We start from the raw sequence: 19,076 nt of genomic DNA on the forward strand, positions 1-19,076 counted from the left end.
GTCTGGTTTTTCTTTGTATTTTGTGTTCTATGGGAAAATATAAGCTATCTGTTAATCTTGGAATGGTTACATTAATTAGACTTATGTCAAGTTATCTAGTTTGTGCATTTTCATTTCTAGTCTTATCTAGTTTGTGCATTTTCATTTCTAGTCTTATAGATGAACTAGCTGATGCCCCGGCGTTGCACGGGTATTTAATTATAGCAATAACACTGTAAATGGATTCAAATAAAGATACTTTATAGTGGTGAATGAAATTATTTTTTAACAGCTTTATAAAAAGTACAATATTCAAATTATAATGTGAAATATTTGACAAAATGAATACAATACAACTAACACAAAACTTGATTATAAACAACATTTTTAGTTTCACCTCCAGGAGCAAGAACATATAAATTCTTGGGTGAACCCACCCTTGAGCAAGCAACATAAAGTTGTCAATGGGAAAAACAGGGGGATCTTAAATCCACTCCACAGTATGTAATAGTCTGTCCCTGTGATTTGTTGATTGTGATAGAGAATGCAAGTCTCACTGGAATTTGCAATCTCTTAAACTGAAAAGGAAGATCTGTTGGAATAAGTGGCATCCAAAAGTTTCAGTATTGATTTAAACAACTCAATATGTGGAAACTCAGTTTGAAAAGAAACTCCATGCAGTTTTTTCCCGGTTCAGAATGGAACCTGTGTTCCTAGTTCAGCATATGTGAGTACTCATGTAATGTAATAACATTATGAACTGGGGTGCATGAAGGAAACAGTTACAAACACAGTTAGAACATACAAACTCTATATGTATGGTGTCCGTGGTAGAATAGAAACGATGTTCCTAGTGGTTATAGTGTCATTGAAAGTGTTTTATAGTTGGAATTACTGTGAGAATGGCAGCTTTTTACATCCTTTCCATTGACATGAATGGGTGAAATCTGATTTTCTGTTTGTAGCTCCGCCCACGTGTGCAGGTGGGCCGCGAGACCCCCAGAACATATAACCGCAGGTAGTGAGGGATCTGCATACCAAGTTTCGTTCAAATCGGTCAAGCCGTTTTTGAATTACTGTGAGAATGGCAGCTTGTTACATTTTTTCCATTGACATGAATGGGTGAAATCTGATTTTATGTTTGTAGCTCCGCCCACGTGTGCAGGTGGGCCGCGAGACCCCCAGAACATATCACCCCAGGTAGTTGGAATTACTGTGAGAATGGCAGCTTTTTACATTTTTTCCATTGACATGAATGGGTGAAATCTGATTTTATGTTTGTAGCTCCGCCCACATGTGCAGGTGGGCCGCGAGACCCCCAGAACATATCACCCCAGGTAGTGAGGGATCTGCATACCAAGTTTCGTTCAAATCGGTCAAGCCGTTTTTGATTTACTGTGAGAATGGCAGCTTTTTTACAATTTTTTCCATTGACATGAATGGGTGAAATCTGATTTACTGTTTGTAGCTCCGCCCACGTGTGCAGGTGGGCCGCGAGACCCCCAGAACATATCACCCCAGGTAGTGAGGGATCTGCATACCAAGTTTCGTTCAAATCGGTCAAGCCGTTTTTGATTTACTGTGAGAATGGCAGCTGTTTACATTTTTTCCATTGACATGAATGGGTGAAATCGGATTTTCTGTTTGTAGCTCCGCCCACGTGTGCAGGTGGGCCGCGAGACCCCCAGAACATATCACTCCAGGTAGTGAGGGATCTGCATACCAAGTTTCGTTCAAATCGGTCAAGCCGTTTTTGATTTACTGTGAGAATGGCAGCTGTTTACATTTTTTCCATTGACATGAATGGGTGAAATCTGATTTTCTGTTTGTAGCTCCGCCCACGTGTGCAGGTGGGCCGCGAGACCCCCAGAACATATCACCCCAGGTAGTGAGGGATCTGCATACCAAGTTTCGTTCAAATCGGTCAAGCCGTTTTTGCGTGATCGCGGCACATACACACACATACACACATACATACACACACACATACATACATACACACATACCTCCGATTTTATATATATATATATATATATATATTGTGGCGCAGCCGGCACCCGTGGATAAGTTGGGCTCCAGCTAGCGCACAAGATAGCTCACCTCCGACGTGCTTCCATAAAGCTGGAAGTCCTGCTGGTCTCAAAGTTCAAATAAAGTGAAAACAGGATTCCAAAAGAGTTAATTCCCAAAATAATTCCAACCTTGGTTTATTGGTAAATGACTTTTAAACAGTCTTCTTTGTCATACAAAACCATAAAAAGCAAAAAATTGGAACAAAGCAAAATGAGCTGAGAACAGTGTCTCACAGCTCCCACCTTTATGCAGGTAAGTAAAAGTAACTTAACTTCAAGTGCTGCCTTTGCAAATAGGCAGTTAATATAAGTCCACTGCTTTTCCAGTGCCTAAGCAGTGTGGTGTCCAAGCCTAGGTTATAACAGGCTTGGCCCCAGCCAACTTGAAAGAAGCTGGTGGGGGGAAGGGAGTAGCCGAATCCACAAATTATTTCTGCCTTCACAGAATGCCACAAATGGCCCCGCAATCCCTACCAAGGATGACAAGTGGATTCTTCCCCAACTACTTCCTCACTCCACAGTGTTCAAACAAAAACACAAAATATCAACTTTAGCAGTGCAGTTCAAATCAGCTTCAAAAAAAAACGTTTTTCTTCCAAGCTTCACAGAAAGAAAAGTCCAGCACTACTCTCATTCAAAATGCACACAGCTGCTGAGAAGCAGTGCAAACAATTGCTATACTGAGCATGAAGAGCAAAAACAACTTTCAGACCAGTAACTTAATTGTCCTCCATAGGCATACCTTCAGGAAAGTAAGCAGTTTCCTGGCAATCCATGGGTTCTACTTCTGCTGTCTGGTTAGCCACAGGGTCAGTGTCAAAACCCACCATCTCTATATTAGTAGAGCAGTGAGGGTCAGGAGCCCCGTCCTGAACACCTCCTTCCTGAGCTGGCTCAGGGCAGACTCCCTGTCTTCTCCTCAGAGCAGCCTCTAATACATTGAGCCGGGCACGCCCAGTTTTCTGCGGGGGAGGAGCAGCCTGCAACTTTTTCCTACCTTTCCTAGGAGCTGCAATCAGCCTCTGCAGCTGAGAGTCAGCAGGGAAGGTGGAAGAGATCTGAGGCTGTTCCAGGATATTCTCCTCACATTCCTCTCCTCCCTGAAGATCAGCTGCCTGAGACTTAAAGGGGAATATATCATTTTCCCTATCCTTTACCTCAGGCTTGTCACATTGGTTAGCCCTTCTGATGGCTGGGCTGGTTTTAGTCAAACCCCAGCCTGGCACAAACCGAGCTCTAAGGCTAGGGGTGTGACAATATATATATATATAGAATAGATTTGCCCAAGTTTGATATGTTTTTTCCTGTTAAAATATATTCTGCTACATTGTTCCAGGATTGTTTTCTCCCTCTTCCTTTTAAGAATCTTCCTGATTTTGTCAAGTCTGCCCTAGCTGTGCTCAAATTTCTTTTCAGGTTCTGATTTAAAGCTGCTTTTCCACTAGTGCCAGTCCCATGCAGACTGATGTATAAACTTTTTTTTTCTTTTTTTGTTTCATGGACTTTCGTGTTCCTGAAAAATAATGTGAATTTCAGGTTTTCAGTTTTTATAGGGGCAAAGCCACAGTGTATGGGGTGGTAGTTTCAATGAGCTATTCTGTTTTGAATTTTATGACACAATGTTTAAGGTGCAAGCTCATTTTGAAAGGGAAACTCCTTGTGGAAGCTGCTTTCAAAATGTGGACCCAAGGGATTTCAAAAATTCATATTTTTCCTCCTCTGGCCTAACCCATGCTTTGTAAACTCATGAAGACAGCGGGGCAAGCAATTTGCAAACGACCTTTTTCATGTATATAAAGACATGTTTACTCGCACAAGAAGATTTGAAAATATCCCTCTTATTGCTTGGCAAAGGAAAACGCTTTTCTCTGAGGACAAGCAGGATATACATAAAGGGCCTGATTCTCTAAAAGTGCGTCCCGATTTTAGGCAGCTGTAGGCGTCCTACAGCTGTCTAATCAGCCAATCGGGATGCACGTTTTTTTAAAAAAATGCTCCCCAGGCAGGCCGCCTATATTGAAGGCGAGGCCCGCAAGACACCTAGGCCCTGATTCTGAATAGGACGCCCGGGAGAGGCGTCCTATTCAGAATCGGCCTAAACTAAACCCCGATTCTGTAACCGGCGTCCATGTTACAGACGCGGGTTAGAGAAACAGGTTAGATTAAACACGGCCCGCTACACTTATCGCAAGGGATCTCTCTGCCGCTATAAGTATAGCGGGCCGCGGCCCCCTGACCAGGAGGGTGCCCAAACCCTCTGCCCGAAGATGCACCCCCCCCACTACCGACCGCCCCCCCGACATTACCGATCTCCCCCCCCCGACAATATCGATAGCTGGCAGGAGGGTGCCCAATCCCTCCTGCCCGAAGACGCACCCCCCCCCGGCGCTAACAACCCCCAAACCTCCACTCCACCAAACCTGTTCTTAGATGGGTCTTGCATGTCTTGAGCCGGCAGGCACGCCTCGTCGAAATGAAGCGGGCCCGCCCCTTCCCGGCCCATCCCGCCGAAGCCTAAGGCCTGATTGGCCCAGGCTCTAGAAGCCTGGACCAATCAGACCTTAGGCATAGCGGGTCCGCTCATCCCCACTTAATCTAAGGCCTGATTGGCCAAACAGACCTTAGACTTAATCTAAGGCCTGATTGGCCAATCAGACCTTAGACTTAGTGGGGATGGGCGGACCCGCTATGCCTAAGGCCTGATTGGTCCAGGCTTCTAGAGCCTGGGCCAATCAGGCCTTAGGCTTCGGCGGGATGGGCCGGGAAGGGGCGGGCCCGCTTCATTTCAACGAGGCGTGTCTGCCGGCTCAAGACGTGCAAGACCCATCTAAGAACAGGTTTGGTGGAGTGGAGGTTTGGGGGTTGTTAGCGCCGGGGGGGGGTGCGTCTTTGGGCAGGAGGGATTGGGCACCCTCCTGCCAGCTATCGATATTGTCGGGGGGGGGGAGATCGGTAATGTCGGGGGGGGGGCGGTCGATAGTGTCGGGGGGCGGTCGGTAGTGTCGGGGGGGCGGTCGGTAGTGGGGGGGGTGCGTCTTCGGGCAGGAGGGATTGGGCACCCTCCTGCCAGCTATCGATATTGTCGGGGGGGAGATCGGTAATGTCGGGGGGGCAGTCAGTAGTGTCGGGGGGGTGCGTCTTCGGGCAGGAGGGATTGGGCACCCTCCTGCCAGCTATCGATATTATCGGGGGGGGGAGATCGGTAATGTCGGGGGGGGGCGGTCGGTAGTGTCGGGGGGGGGGGCGTCTTCGGGCAGAGGGTTTGGGCACCCTCCTGGTCAGGGGGCCGCGGCCCGCTATACTTATAGCGGCAGAGAGATCCCTTGCCGCGATAAGTATAGCGGCCGCGTCTTTTTGCATTTTGCTGGCCTACATTTTAAGCTTCTCCTCTACTAGGGAGATGCGTAGGGCTGCCTAGGTTCAGCCTAAGGCCCTTAGACGAGCTTAGGCATCTTGCGGGTCTCCCTAGGCTCCCGGAGGCGCCTTCAGGCTTGCCTGGGGAGCATTTTTTTTAAAAAAAACGTGCATCCCGATTAGCTGATTAGACAGCTGTAGGACGCCTAAAATCGGGATGCACTTTGGAGAATCAGGGCCAAAGTCCTTACAGCATTGGCCTTCACTAATTTTTGAGTGGGGACCAAAAGAGCTGCCAAATATTGCAACACTGCTGACCAGCATGACTCGTGAGAACTCACAGCACCCAATCAACCAGCGGTCTCGAATGGAAGGGGGGATAGGGTGTAGAGCCTGGCAGGGAGTGAGGGGGGCTGGGTGCAGAGCTTGGCAGGGGAGAGAGTGGGCACTTGGTGCAGATCTCGGCAGGGCACTTAAATATTAAGCTCCCATCTTATATTCAAGTCAACCATTTTTCCTTCTTTTTTTTTGGAGGGATGGGGGTCTTGACTTTATATTCCCATATGAAGCTTAACATTCAAGCAGTGGGTTGTCTTTGTCTTTTTCAGTTGGTTGGTATCAAATTAATAGCTTGACTAGTTAACTGGGGGAGGGGAGAGATTCAATTTTGGGTATGCTACATGCTTGTTTTGGACTGATTGTGGGGTTTTTTTGTATTAATAAGAAATATATGAAAAGTCTAATATACTGTTCACTTATTTTGTAGATATATTTATGATTCTATGTATGTTAGGTAACAAAATTAGTCTTTTATCTGTTAGGGTCTTTTAATTATTATTACATGAATATTGATTGGACATGGGAGTTATGTAATTTAGGTTAGTTAGATAACTCTAAATTTCTTATATTCATGAAATTCATTATAACATTAATATTATTCATTAGTCTTAATTGTGGTTGTTTAAGAATCATTTTAGAATCCTTTTTATTTATTTATTACATATAATAATCAAGTTTTTAATACATTATTTTTGTATTCTGGGGTGGATGTTAAAGATAATTTTTAGGGGGAAATATTTAGGATGCCTGGGTTTTTTTTTAGGTTGCTTGTCTAAATGTCTGCTTTCAAGTTGTCATATGATTTTGGGGGGGGGGTCGGGATGATTTTATGGTAGGGGTGTTGACGTGTATTGATTAAAGGGTGATATTATTAGGTATAAATGGAATTAAGGTCTATGTTTTGTGGTTCCATTACCTTTTTATAATGGCAAAATGGTTCTGAAAATATTTTCTCTAAATGTCAATGGCCTTAAGAGGAAAAAAACACTTCTTAAAAAAACGAAATACGGATACATACTATATACAGGAAACCCATTTGAATGCCATGGAAGAAAAAAAGCTAGAGGGTGGATGGGTTAAGCATTGTTTTTTTACTCCCGCTATAGGGAAAAAAGTTGGAGTGGCCATCTTAGTTAGTAGAAAATGTTAAGCTACTTTCATATTGAGTTCTGTGGATCCCACAGGGAGATGGGTACTGGTTTGGGAAAGATACTCTGAGGCTTGTTAATGTTTACACACCTAATTCAAATCAAAATATATTTTTTAAAACTCTTCAACAGTTGATTCTGCCACTGGCTGCTTTGAATTTAGTGGTGGCGGGGGACTTTAATGCAGTTATGGATCTGATATTGGATAAAAAAAACCTAGTAAAATACTAAAATCATTAGGGCTAGATAACTTGGTACATTCCTGTGGTTTAAAGGATTTATGGCGGATTCTTCATTTTAATGATCAGGACTTTTCTTTCTGCTCCCAGGTATATAAATCATTTTCCAGAATAGACTATATATTTGTATCAGATCATTTAATGTATCAGATTACAAAGACCGCCATAGATTCAATCATTTTGGCAGATCATGGTGGAATTTGGATTGAATTGAAAATGGAGGAACAAGATTACAGCAGGCCTGTCTGGAGATTCAATAATACATTGCTTGTAGATTCCAACTTCATTGAACAATTTCAATCAAAAATTACTGAATATTTTCAACTTAATGTCTCAGATGATATCTGTTTAGAAACCTTATGAGATGCTTTTAAAGATACTATGAGATACTTTTAAATCTCGTATTCGGCACACATCAGGAAACAACTCAATTAAATAATTTTCAAATTTGGGATCAAAATATTAAAGACTTGGAATCACAATTAGCCTTGAAATGGGACCAAACTACTTTACAGGTCTTCTTAAAAGCTAAATATAAATACAACGAGATTTCATCTCAAATGGCTAGGAAAGAGTTCTCTCAGCAGGCTCTGTATTATGGAAACTCAAATAAGGTGGGAAGAGTATTAGCTAATTACCTTAAAGCTAAAAAAAAGGAAAGTAAAAATTGTGGCTATCACAGATGAGAATGGGGAAACTCATTCTCAAATAGAATTATCTTAAAACAATTTTTGAAATATTATAAAGCTTTGTATTCTTCCGAGCTTTATTCAAATAAAGAACTTAAGGGTTTAAATTTTTTGGAGTTAATTAAGGGGCCTAAAATTCCTGAGCATATAAAAGGAACTCTGGATGCGCCTATATCAATGAAAGAATTACAAGCAGCATTGAAGTCCCCTAGAGTTGGATCCGCTTCAGGTGGTGATGGTTTCACTCTAGAGTTTTACAGATCATTTCAAAATACCTTATTACCTCATCTATTAAATCTATATCGGGTTCAACTGACTAAAGGTTGCATTACGTACTATGGCAGAATCGTTAACTATTGTTTTGCCAAAGCCAAATAAAGATCCTATGTTGGTTTCAAATTACAGGCCTATTTCTTTGATAAATGTAGATGGTAAACTTTTGGCTAAGTTATTGGCTTTGTGTTGGTCAAGGCTCTCCCTTATATTATTGGTATGCACCAAACAGGGTTCGTTGCTCAAAGGCATTCTTCAAACACCAGGCTGGCTTTTCACTTGTTAAATTTAACAAAAGCCATGGATGATCTGGCCTTCTCTATATCCTTGGATGCAGAGAAGGCCTTTGATTGGGTTGAATGGACCTTTATGTATCAAGCAATGGATTGGTTTGGTATTGGTTCTGGATTTATACAAACGATTCAAACCTTGTATAGTTACCCTTCTGCCAGATTATATATTAATAATACTTTTTCAGAAAGTTTTTGTCTGGAGAGGGGAGTTAGACAAGGATGTCCGTTATCTCATTTGCAGTTTGATATTGTTTTGGAACCCTTGTTATTGGCTATACAACAGACAAAGGAGATCCAGGGTGTTCCTTGCGCAGGTCGAGAATACAAGGTCTATTCTTATGCAGATGACATATTGTTTCATTTGAGGAATCCAGAAACAACCATTCCACATTTACAAGATTTGATTGAAAGATTTGGAAAATCTTCAGGATATCCCATATAATAAAACGCTATAATAAATCCCATATAATAAAGCGCATGCGCACTCAACTGCGTGCTTCTGTTTTCCCTGATCTGTGAGATGTAGGTCCGTGGCATTGCAGGAGTGCGCATGCGTGCCTAGGGTTCTTTTCAGTTCGTCTTCGTCCCTCCCCCCCCATCCCCGTTGAGCCTCCCACCCGATTTTCCCTTCTCGCGGTTTGGCCGGCTCCCTTAGTCCCTTGCCACCACTGCCACCCCCTTCCCTTCCCGCGGTCGACAAACCTCTTGGCTCCAGCAGCGGCCGCAGCACTGTAAGCACGCTGCTTCGCGGCCTCTACTGCCTTGATTTGCTCTTCCGTGTCCCTGATGACATCATCAGAGACGCGGCAGAGCAAATTGGGGCAGTAGAGGCCGCGAAGCAGCATGTTTACAATGATGCGGCCGCTGCTGGAGCCAAGAGGTTTGTCGACCGCAGGAAGGGAAAGGGGTGACTGTGGCGGTGGCAAGGGACTAGGGGAGCTGGCCAGACCGCGGGGATGGTGCGCATCTTCAAAAAAGTGTAGGCCGGAGGCGAGTGAAGGAGTTTCAGCTCAGAGGAACGGCTGGAGGGTGCTGCAGGTGGCCCATGCAGGTAAACATTCTCACAGGAGGGGAAAGGGGGCTGCTTCGGGGGGAGGGGTGTGCTGGAAGGCAGATCGTTTTGCTTAGGGGGGAAGACAGAAGGGGGGCCACGGAGAGACAGGGAGGAACTGGAGAGGGAAAGGGGCCTGCTTTGGGGGAGGGGTGTGCTTGGAGGCAGACAGCTGTGCTTGGGGGGGAAGACAGAAGGGGGGCCACGGAGAGACAGGGAGGAACTGGAGCGGGAGAGGGAAAGGGGCCTTCTTTGGGGGAGGGGTGTGCTTGGAGGCAGACAGCTTTGCTTGGGGGAGGGAGACAGAAGGGGGGCCAAGGAGAGACAGTCAGGGAGGAACTGGAGGGGCAGAGGGAAAGGGGTCTGCTTTGGGGGAGGGGTGTGCTGGGAGGTAGATAGCTTTGCTTGGGGGGGAGACAAAATGGGGGGGGCCACAAAGAGACAGTCAGGGAGGAATTGGAGGGGTAGAGGGAAAGGGGGCTGCTTCGGGGGAAGGGGTGTGCTGGGAGGCAGATCGTTTTGCTTAGGGGGGGAAGACAGAAAGGGGGCCACGGAGAGACAGTTAGGGAGGAACTGGAGGGGGAGAGGGAAAGGGGGCTGCTTTCTAGCACCCGTTAATGTAACGGGCTTAAACACTAGTAAAATAAATAATTCTTCCGCTTAATGTACATTTCAAAAAAGATTGTTTGATTTATTCCTTTTACTTTGGAAGGAAGAGGGCATAAAATACTTAGGAATTTGAATTTATAAAATGTTGGAAGAAACGATTAAATTAAATGAAAAGTCTTTATTGCTAAAGGTCACGGAAATGTGTGAACAATGGAACCCCTTACATTTATCTTGGTGGGGGAGAGTCCAACAGTTAAGATGATGATTTTGCTTGTGGTTTGTTATCAAATGGGTATGTTACCAGTGTTTTTTCATAGGTCCTTTTACATGAAATTAAATAGTATTCTCACAAAATTTATTTGGCTGGGGAAAGCCTAGCAGCTCTGTACTTACCAGGGCAGTGATTCCCTTTGGCAACTTCCCCTTTCCTCAGAGGCGGCAATGGACCCAAGGCTGCCTAAGGAAATCACTACTGCAGGCAAGTACTGAGAGCTGCTGGAAGGAGAGGAAGCCACTGTTGGAGGCTGGGAAGCTGCTGGATAAAGGGAGAGCTGCTACTGCACCTGGAGAGAGGTAGAAAGAGAGATGCTGCTGGGAGAGGAAGAGGGAAAGGGATGGGAAGAGAGCTACTGTTGGATAGGGAGAAGGAGGGAAGGGATATGGAAAAAAGGAAGGAAACAGCTGGCAGGGAGATTAGAGGAGAGAAAGGGGAGAGACAGGAATGAGAAAGTAGAGAGAGATTGATACTGGAAAGGGGGTCAGCAGAGAAATGAGAGAGGGATAAAGATGCTAGATCTGGTGTAGGAGAGATAAAAATGAAGAAAGCAGTGAAGCTGGAATGAATGATGTAAAAAGGAGAGAGGAGGCACAGGCTGGATGGAAAGGGGAGAGGGGCATAGAAAGAAGTTAGATACATATGGAAGGGGGAGAGGCCAGACAGTGGATGGAATGGGCAGACGCTGGAAGGAAGAGTGGAAAGAAGATGAAAGCAGAGACCACAAAAGGTAGAAAAAAAATCATTTTATTTCTATTTTGTCATTACAATATATCAGATTTGAAATATATATCCTGCTAGAGACATAACTGGGGACTGCAAAGCCTAACACTATTCCTATCATGTGTGACTGCAGTATTCTGTTAGCATGATATTTCTGTGTAGCATTCTGTAATAATTTGGCTTGTTCAGTTTTCTTGATAGTAGAGGGGATATATGTGAAGGGGAGGGGAGACAGGGGTTTTGTTGGTCCTTGCTCTGAATATTTATATTTATAAAATGACAATTGTACAGAATATTGTTTCTTTTTATACTTTAATAAAATATGTTCAATATAAAATCATAACTGAGGCTTGTGCAGATGGAATCAGATGGTTTGTGGGGACCAAGCTTGCGGAGATGGGGCGAAAATGTGTTGTTTTTTTATTTCGGTCTTAGTAGTTTGCCGGTCCACAAAATAATTCTTTTATTTCTGCCGGTCCACGGGTGTAAAAAGGTTGAAGAACACTGCTCTACATGATGTAGTAGTATTAGACGGAATGCTGCTTGATTTTTCTTGACTACAACAAACATTTGGTATTGCTAAATCTCAAAGTTATAGATGGTTGCAGTTGAAGCAGGCCATTCAGGAGGGGTTCCTGATTGGAAAAATCTTAAAACTCAGTATAATTTGCCGCTCCTGTGCTTCCAGACGGATTTCCTGGGTCACTAGGCCGCTCAGTGGTATAAATTAATATCTGGATTTTTGAATAAGAAACCAAAGACTGGTCTGCGTGACATTTGGAGTATTGAGATAAAGCATCAGATTACTGCGTCTCAATGGCCACGAATTTGAACTTGGAGGTTGAGATGTACGGTGTCTGCATCTATGAGACAAACATGGTTCTTTTTGTTACATTGAGCATTTTGGACTCCGGTTAGATTACAGAAATTATATAGTTCCAAGTCTAATAGATGTTGGCTCTGTCATCTTGAACCTGTGAATGCATTTATTATTTTATTGTCCCTTGATACTTCGGTTTTGGAGATCCATTTGGGATCAGGTGAACAAAGTAATGAAATCCAGTGGCACTTGGCACTTTGAGAGTGAAAAGCCAAATATCATCTCACAATAACAAACTTCTCTTTATTATGACAGCTTATTTTAAGGAATTGGAAAAACTGGGATCGCTTAAACTGTACTTTTTGGTGGGAGTCCTGTGTCACATCTTTAAAATTGAACATAATATGGCTATATAACAGGAACATTATAAGAAGTTTCAGAGGATTTGGGAGCCATTGACAAAATTTTGCAAAGAGTGATTGTTGACTTTGCCCTTTGGTCATGCATGTGGGTGGGTGGGTGGGAAAGGGTTTGGAAAAATTTTTTAATTCTTTCATTTGAGTGCAATTTTTGAATGTAAATATGGGAGGGTGATATATCTATTTGTCATAGACTACAATTTTGGTTGAATCTAAGTGCTTTTATAGTGTGTTATGATTGTATAATTTGTTGCACTTATTTATGGCTTTAAAATGAATAAAGATATTTTTTAAAAAAAGGAGAGGAGTTCTTTTTTTTTGCAAGACAATGCACCTAGCTCCCAAGACTGGCAAAGCGATGGATGTATTGATGCAGTTGGGATTTCAGTGCATGGACGATCCACCCTACTCACCAGATCTTGCTCCATCTGACTATTTTTTTGTGTTTCCAAACCTTAAAAAAGAGTGTGTCTTGCTGAACCACTTGCTCCTCCTAATACTTTTTCCCATTTATTTAGGTTTGTTGCTGGCTTTAATGCAGTGCTGCTGTCAGTGAAGTGTAAACATGAAAATCGCTGGTAAGGCTTTTGACATTCAACTATTTAAATTATAACAGTGAAATATGACTTCACTGTGTGATTGTGTGTTAAAAGTTTTCTGTACATTGTGAGGTCTACCCCAATTAGAATATAATTACAGAATAAGGAACTATAAAGTTACCTGGCAATCTCGATACAGAAATTATCTTGGACTTGTATCTAGGGGAAGCAGCACCAATCAGGACCTGTCCAAAGGGTACTGTCAGATACTTAAGAATAATGAATAGGCTTCTTGCAGAATCCACCGGTCAGACAGCGTGTCTTGCCAAGATAAGAGCACAAGACATAGTTCATAGTATAGCCTTGCAAAGCACACTCTCCTACACATCTTCACACAGTAAGAGGGGCCTGGAGCTGGTAGATGACCTCGGCTGTGCACACACATCTTGTAAACAAGTCCATAATGCCCCAGGAGAGAAAAGATGGTTCATGGCCTAAGTCAGGCCTCAAGCCTCCAAAAGGTAAAGCTGAGATACCCTTACATACCATATTTTCACGCATATAACGCGTGCACTATACAATATTTTACAAACCGCGGAATAACCATGCGCGTAATATCCGTGAGCGCGTTATACATTTTATTTTACATTGCTGATACCACATTCGGCGACACCCATACGGCAGAGAAGGCATTTGCCGCCCCGATAATGGCGCCCCTGCCATATGGGTAATTTCAGCCCTTCCCAGTCCCCGCCGGTGGAGCTGAGGGCGCTTCCTGGACTCCTCGATGCCATGTTGGAACAAAGAATATGTATAAGAAAGAGCTCTCGAGTTAGTGAGTATAAATTCAGCATAAAAAACACAAATCACATGTTCATTCTCATAAACTATAAAATTTAATCTAGATCAAACAAAATATCGAGGACAAAAAACATCTAAATAGTTAATTAAAGTTGTAAATAAAAAAAAGTTTATTGTTTTATTCAGTCATCATCATCACAGTCATCTGAATCTTTGAATCCATCAAAATCCGAATATTCATCATTGTCATTAAATACAGTCAGCACGGCCTACAGACGATCCTTGTTTATTTCCGAAGTGATATAATTATCGTCGTCATCATCATCATCGCTGATATCCGTGTCGTTACCTCCTTCCGCTGCATGATTAGTGTCATAAAGAATGCCCGCTTTTCTAAATCCGTTTCGAATAGTATCAGGTGTTATTTTATCCCATGCTGAAGCCACCCACTTGCAGACTTCTGTGAAAGTTGCCCGATTCAGCTGCCCCGCGGGTGTGTACTCGTGCGTGCCGCTCTGCATCCACTCCTCCCACTCCCTTCTAACAAAAGTCTTGAATGGATGATTCACTGCGATGTCTAGTGGCTGCAGCTTACACGTCAGGCCTCCAGGTATCACAGCGATGTGGGCAGCATTAGAATTAATGTAGGCCTGAACATTTTTTTCTTTGTGGGCAGCCACGGCATCAAAAATTAACAAGGAATTTTTTGAAAAAAATCCACCCTGTCTTTCCCTAAAGCATTTATCAACCCACAATCTCATCACGTCGCAGTCCATCCATCCCTTCTTGTTGCAGTGCACCTGGGCAGTTTTTCACAGGGCATAGTGACCCTTTTGAAAATGACCATGGGCTTGAACTTAACCCCGCTAGCTGAGCAACCAAGAACTACTGTAAACACGCTCTTTGATGCCGTGGTGATGGCAACAGATTTAGTATCTGTGGGGGCTACGGTTCTTGTTGCTGGAATGTCGAATGCCATTGGAATTTCATCCATGTCGATGACGTCCTTTGCAGTGATGGCAAGTTCAGAAATTTCTTTGGCGATAAAGCCACGGAATTCGATCAGTTTTTGCAGCCAATCATCCAGAAGTCGCTGGCCAACAGTTGTTCTCATTCGAACCGATAGTCCGTTCCTTTTCATAAATTTCGAGATCCATGTGAAGCCTGCTTTGAAGCAGGGTATTCCTCTTCCATTGGCAAGTAGTTTTGCCTTCATCTGAATTGCAACGGTAGAGACTGATTGATTTTGCTCCCTTCTCCCCAGAATCCACTGCTTCAAGTCATCCTCCAGCTGAGGCCATTTTGGTTTGGCGCCACGACATGCCTGTTTTAGCGGATTGCATCTCTTCAGTTCCTTCTTATCTTTTCTCCATTCACGCACCGATGCTTCTCCAATATTGAACTCTCTCGCTGCTGCCCGGTTGCCTATTTCCTCAGCATTCGCAACGACTTTAAGCTTAAAGTCCGCTGTATATGACTTTCGTCTCATTCCTGGCATTATGGCGTTTTAGAAATGTGGGTTCTACATGCAGCACTAATGATCTTTATAGGCTTAACCTCCTGGGGAGGGTCAATTTGAGTTCGACCAGGTGAATCGGGGTGATACATTCATGGAGTCGGACGACCAACCAAACCAAAAGAGGAATTAAAGACCCGGGATGAATAGAAAGACCTGTCAACTATAGCCCACAGAGGAAAAAGGTGTAGGGAATAATTGTAATAGGGAGTCTTTTATTCCTTTAGCCCTTAGTTCTGTAGACCGAAGTCGACCGGTCTTTCCATTCATCCTGGGTCTTTGTTAATCCTTGTACTGGTTTGGTTAGTGGGCCCCTATTCGCCCGGTCGAACTCAAATTGGGGTGGCAGGAGCATGCGCGGTATACGCATGGGTGCGTTATAACGAAATTTTTTTACGTAAATGTCTTGTTCCTGCGTGCTATACGCGTGGGCACGTTATACACGTATGCACGTTATGTGCGTGAAAATATGGTAATTCTTGCTTAATCGTTGTAGTGTGTCTTGGCCTTTTTACACTATCAACAACAGGTTGAAAGATTTAAGTGTTGACATTTGGCTGTAAAGCAAAATATATGGGGGTGCTTTTTTAACATTTTTTGTTGGCAAGTATATGAACAATATTTTTCAGTTTTTGGGGGGGATATTTTTTCCCAGAACAGAATTTGGATTTAGCTTGCATCTCTCCAGTACTAGCTCAAGGTGAATTAAATTCAGGTGCGGCAGTTGTACGAGGGCAGATAGTGTACAGTCTAAGTTTGTATTTGAGACATTAGCGGGTGAAGTGACTTTGCCCGTTATCACAAGGGACAGTAGTAGAATTTAAACTGGGTTTCCCCACTTCCCAGCCTACAGCTCTAACCATTAGACTGCTCCTCTATTCCATTGTTTTACCAGCTTCAGAGACATTTAAGAGGTTTAAATACATATTGCTTTTCATCCAGATTGAATACCAATTAAGCGAGTGCCCAGTGAACTAAGCATACCATCTGCTTCTTTTAGAATGTGGCAGCACATTTGGACTGCTTAAAAACTAAGAGGAGGAGAAACTAGTGGAAAGTTTGAGAAGGAGGAAATACTTTAAGTACCTAGATATTCATTGTTCAAGAACTGCAAACTGGTTTGATTTTCCATGCTTAATATTTGTGATTTGTTTGTTATATATTCTGGTGGTTCTGAATTGCCAGCTGGTTTGTCTTCATAGAGCGGATCTTGAGACATCCCAACCGTTAGATATTAAAAGGATAAGAAAGACATAAATAAAAAAAGACTTTTCCTTTCTCTTTTAGGTCCTAGTTCACGCTTGTTGTCTAACACCAGTTCAATGGTTGTTAGAATGGCTATAGTTTGGGTTTCTGGTGCTAAAGGAAAGCCATTGCTTTTTAAGAGGATATCTTATTTCTTGGCTTGAATAGAAGGTATCAAAGATGGTCCCATAAGCACAATGATTTGTGTCAGCTAGGAACACAGATGAAACTATCTTGACTTGTTTGCATAGTTAAGTTATTCATGCTGGGATAGTTTGTTTTTACTAAGAGCTCTGGGTGCAATGTGAAGCAGTAGCGTTAGACAAACGCCAGGGGGAAAAACACAGAGTTCGGGATTGAACCTTCTTCAAGAAACCGACAAGACGAAACCCTCGGCACTGAGCCAAATCCCACCCCTTCCCGGGACTCGCAGCTCAGTAAGTTTCTCTCGTTTCAACCCTCTCCCCCTTCTCTCTTGTGTGTGCATGTCTTGAAGCTCAGGCTGGGCCAGCGTGAGACGATTGGGGCGCTGGGGGAGAGAGTGCCCAGCAAAAGCTCTAGAGTTGGCCTCCGCAGCACGTTCCCACCCATCCTCTGATGTATGGGACTGCGGCAGATTGTTTGTGCTTCTGAGACTACGGCAGCCTGCAAGGATCGCTACGGCCGACCAGCGATCCTCTGCAGGCTACTGATGCGGTGTTTGTACCGGCGGGCCAGCTTAAGTGGAAAGTTGAAATTGTATGGCAGGCCAAATTTTACTACACCATGGCCCAGATTTAGTCCGCGGGCCAGAGTTTGACATGTCTGTCCTAGAGAGTTGGGTCAATCTAATTTTCAAGTTTCGGCTATTTCATCAGTACTCGGGAAGACCCTCTGCCCAGAGATTGTATCAAGGATCTCAACAGAAATACAGAAGCGCAAGGCGACTTAAGTTCTTTGGTTCGCGCACCACAGCAGCCTCCAAGAAATCTAATAATGCCAGGTCCATAGCTGTGCCTACATAAATAAGTGTGAGATTGTCATCTTTTGATACAGCGTGGGAGCAGATATGCTTGGACCGCTGGGTGCTGGACATCATTCAAAAGGGATACTAGCTTGAATTCTGTCACTCACTCCCAGATCTGTTTATGGACTCTATAAGGCCAGGTGAGCAAAGAAAGCTGTCAAACTCTGAATAATTGTAATAAGGCTGTTAGACATTCAAACCATAGAGTATGTACTTCCTGAAAAACAGGCTTGGGTAGATACTCTATATATATCATAGTACCCAAGAAAGACTCGGACGACTGGTTCAATGTGGAACAGCAGCACTTTCAGTGCCGCATTGACGGACTTCAGATTCAGGATTGGTCTCCAGTCAGTCATTGCAGCAGTAGTGTCAGGGAAATTCTTAGCCTCACTAGATTTGACGGAGGCTTTTCTTCATATTTCTGGAGCATAGGAGATATTTAAGATTTTGTGTACTGGGGAGACATTTCCAGTTCTCTTCACCATGCATGTTCACCAAAGTGATGGTTCCAGTAGCAGTGTATCTCTGCAATGCGGAAATACAGGTGCATTCATACTTGGATGATTGATTGATCAGAGCTCTGTCCAAGTCGAAGGGAAAAAAAAGTAGTGGAGAAAGCTGTTGAAGAATCTGGGCTGGATTATCAACTTCTGGAAAAGCTACTTAGTACCATTTGTTTCAGTGCAACAAAAGGCTATGTTTTTCTTCCCAGCCAAGCAAACAGAAGATTTGGAGACAAAATTTCAGACCTCTTAACAATGCCAGTGTCTACAGCATGGTGCTGTGTCCAGGTCCTGGGATCAATGGCAGCAACTATAGAAGTCGTTCCTTGGGCAAAGGCTCAAATGCACCCACTCCAGGACACCCTATTGTCTCGCTGGTTCCCACAGACAGATCCCCTTCAGATTCAGCTGGACTGGATAGAAGAAGCACAGCACAATCTGCATTGGTGGCTCCAACCAGAGTCTCTGTTGAGGGGCATGCCCTTCCAGATAACCTCATGGGTGATACGACAGATGCCAGCCTTTATGTCTGGGGGGTTATTACAGTGGCTATCCAGGTCAATGTCGATGGATGTCCTTTCAGAGGAAATGGTCGATAAACGGGCTGGAATTGAGAGCCATACAGCTGGCATTACAGACAATGGGGAAATCCATGTAAGGTAAAGCAGTTGGAGTTTTCTCAGACAGTGCCACAGCGGTGGCTTATGCCAACCAGCAAGAAGGCACCAGAAGTGCTCCATTAAGATGGGAGGCCCAGTTGTTATTTTGTTGGGCAGAGATCCACCCACAGGTGATCTTCGCAGTTCATGTAGCAGGTGTGGAAAATGTACAAGCCATCTCTCTCAGCCAGCAGACAATGGATCCAGGGGTATGGTCATTGTCCTGTAAAGCCTTTCAATTGAGCAGTAGTGGCTCGTGGCCAGTAGGGGGTGATGTCTATGGGACGGTAATGGAATGGACGTCAGGACATGATGGTGCAGTATTTTGTGCATTGTGCGTCATCACCTGAGATTTTCAGAGTAGCTATGTGGACCACACTCTATACTTTTTACAGTTTTATAGAGTGGACGTAGCAGCGTAAAAGGACGCCACTTTTGGGTATTATACTCATGTTTGAATTTGTCTATAGATTGTCTATAGAGTTTAGAGCCACACAATTTCTCTGCCTCAGTAAGAAGCGA

General features: G+C 43.8%; 1 protein-coding gene across 3 annotated transcripts in view; it reads left to right on the plus strand.

Moving 5' to 3' along the window:
- Positions 1-19,076, plus strand: part of LOC117367063 (protein FAM3C-like) — a 109,240-nt gene that overhangs the window by 21,439 nt on the left and 68,725 nt on the right. For all 3 annotated transcript variants that reach the window (XM_033959283.1, XM_033959284.1, XM_033959282.1), the window contains exon 2: positions 12,801-12,860. In XM_033959283.1, coding sequence (XP_033815174.1) covers positions 12,848-12,860 — 13 coding nt within the window. In that variant the 5' untranslated portion in view covers positions 12,801-12,847. The remainder of the gene's footprint in view (positions 1-12,800; positions 12,861-19,076) is intronic.

The sequence above is a fragment of the Geotrypetes seraphini genome, chromosome 9 (genome assembly GCF_902459505.1).
Source record: "Geotrypetes seraphini chromosome 9, aGeoSer1.1, whole genome shotgun sequence".
NCBI classification, from domain to species: Eukaryota; Metazoa; Chordata; class Amphibia; order Gymnophiona; family Dermophiidae; genus Geotrypetes; species Geotrypetes seraphini.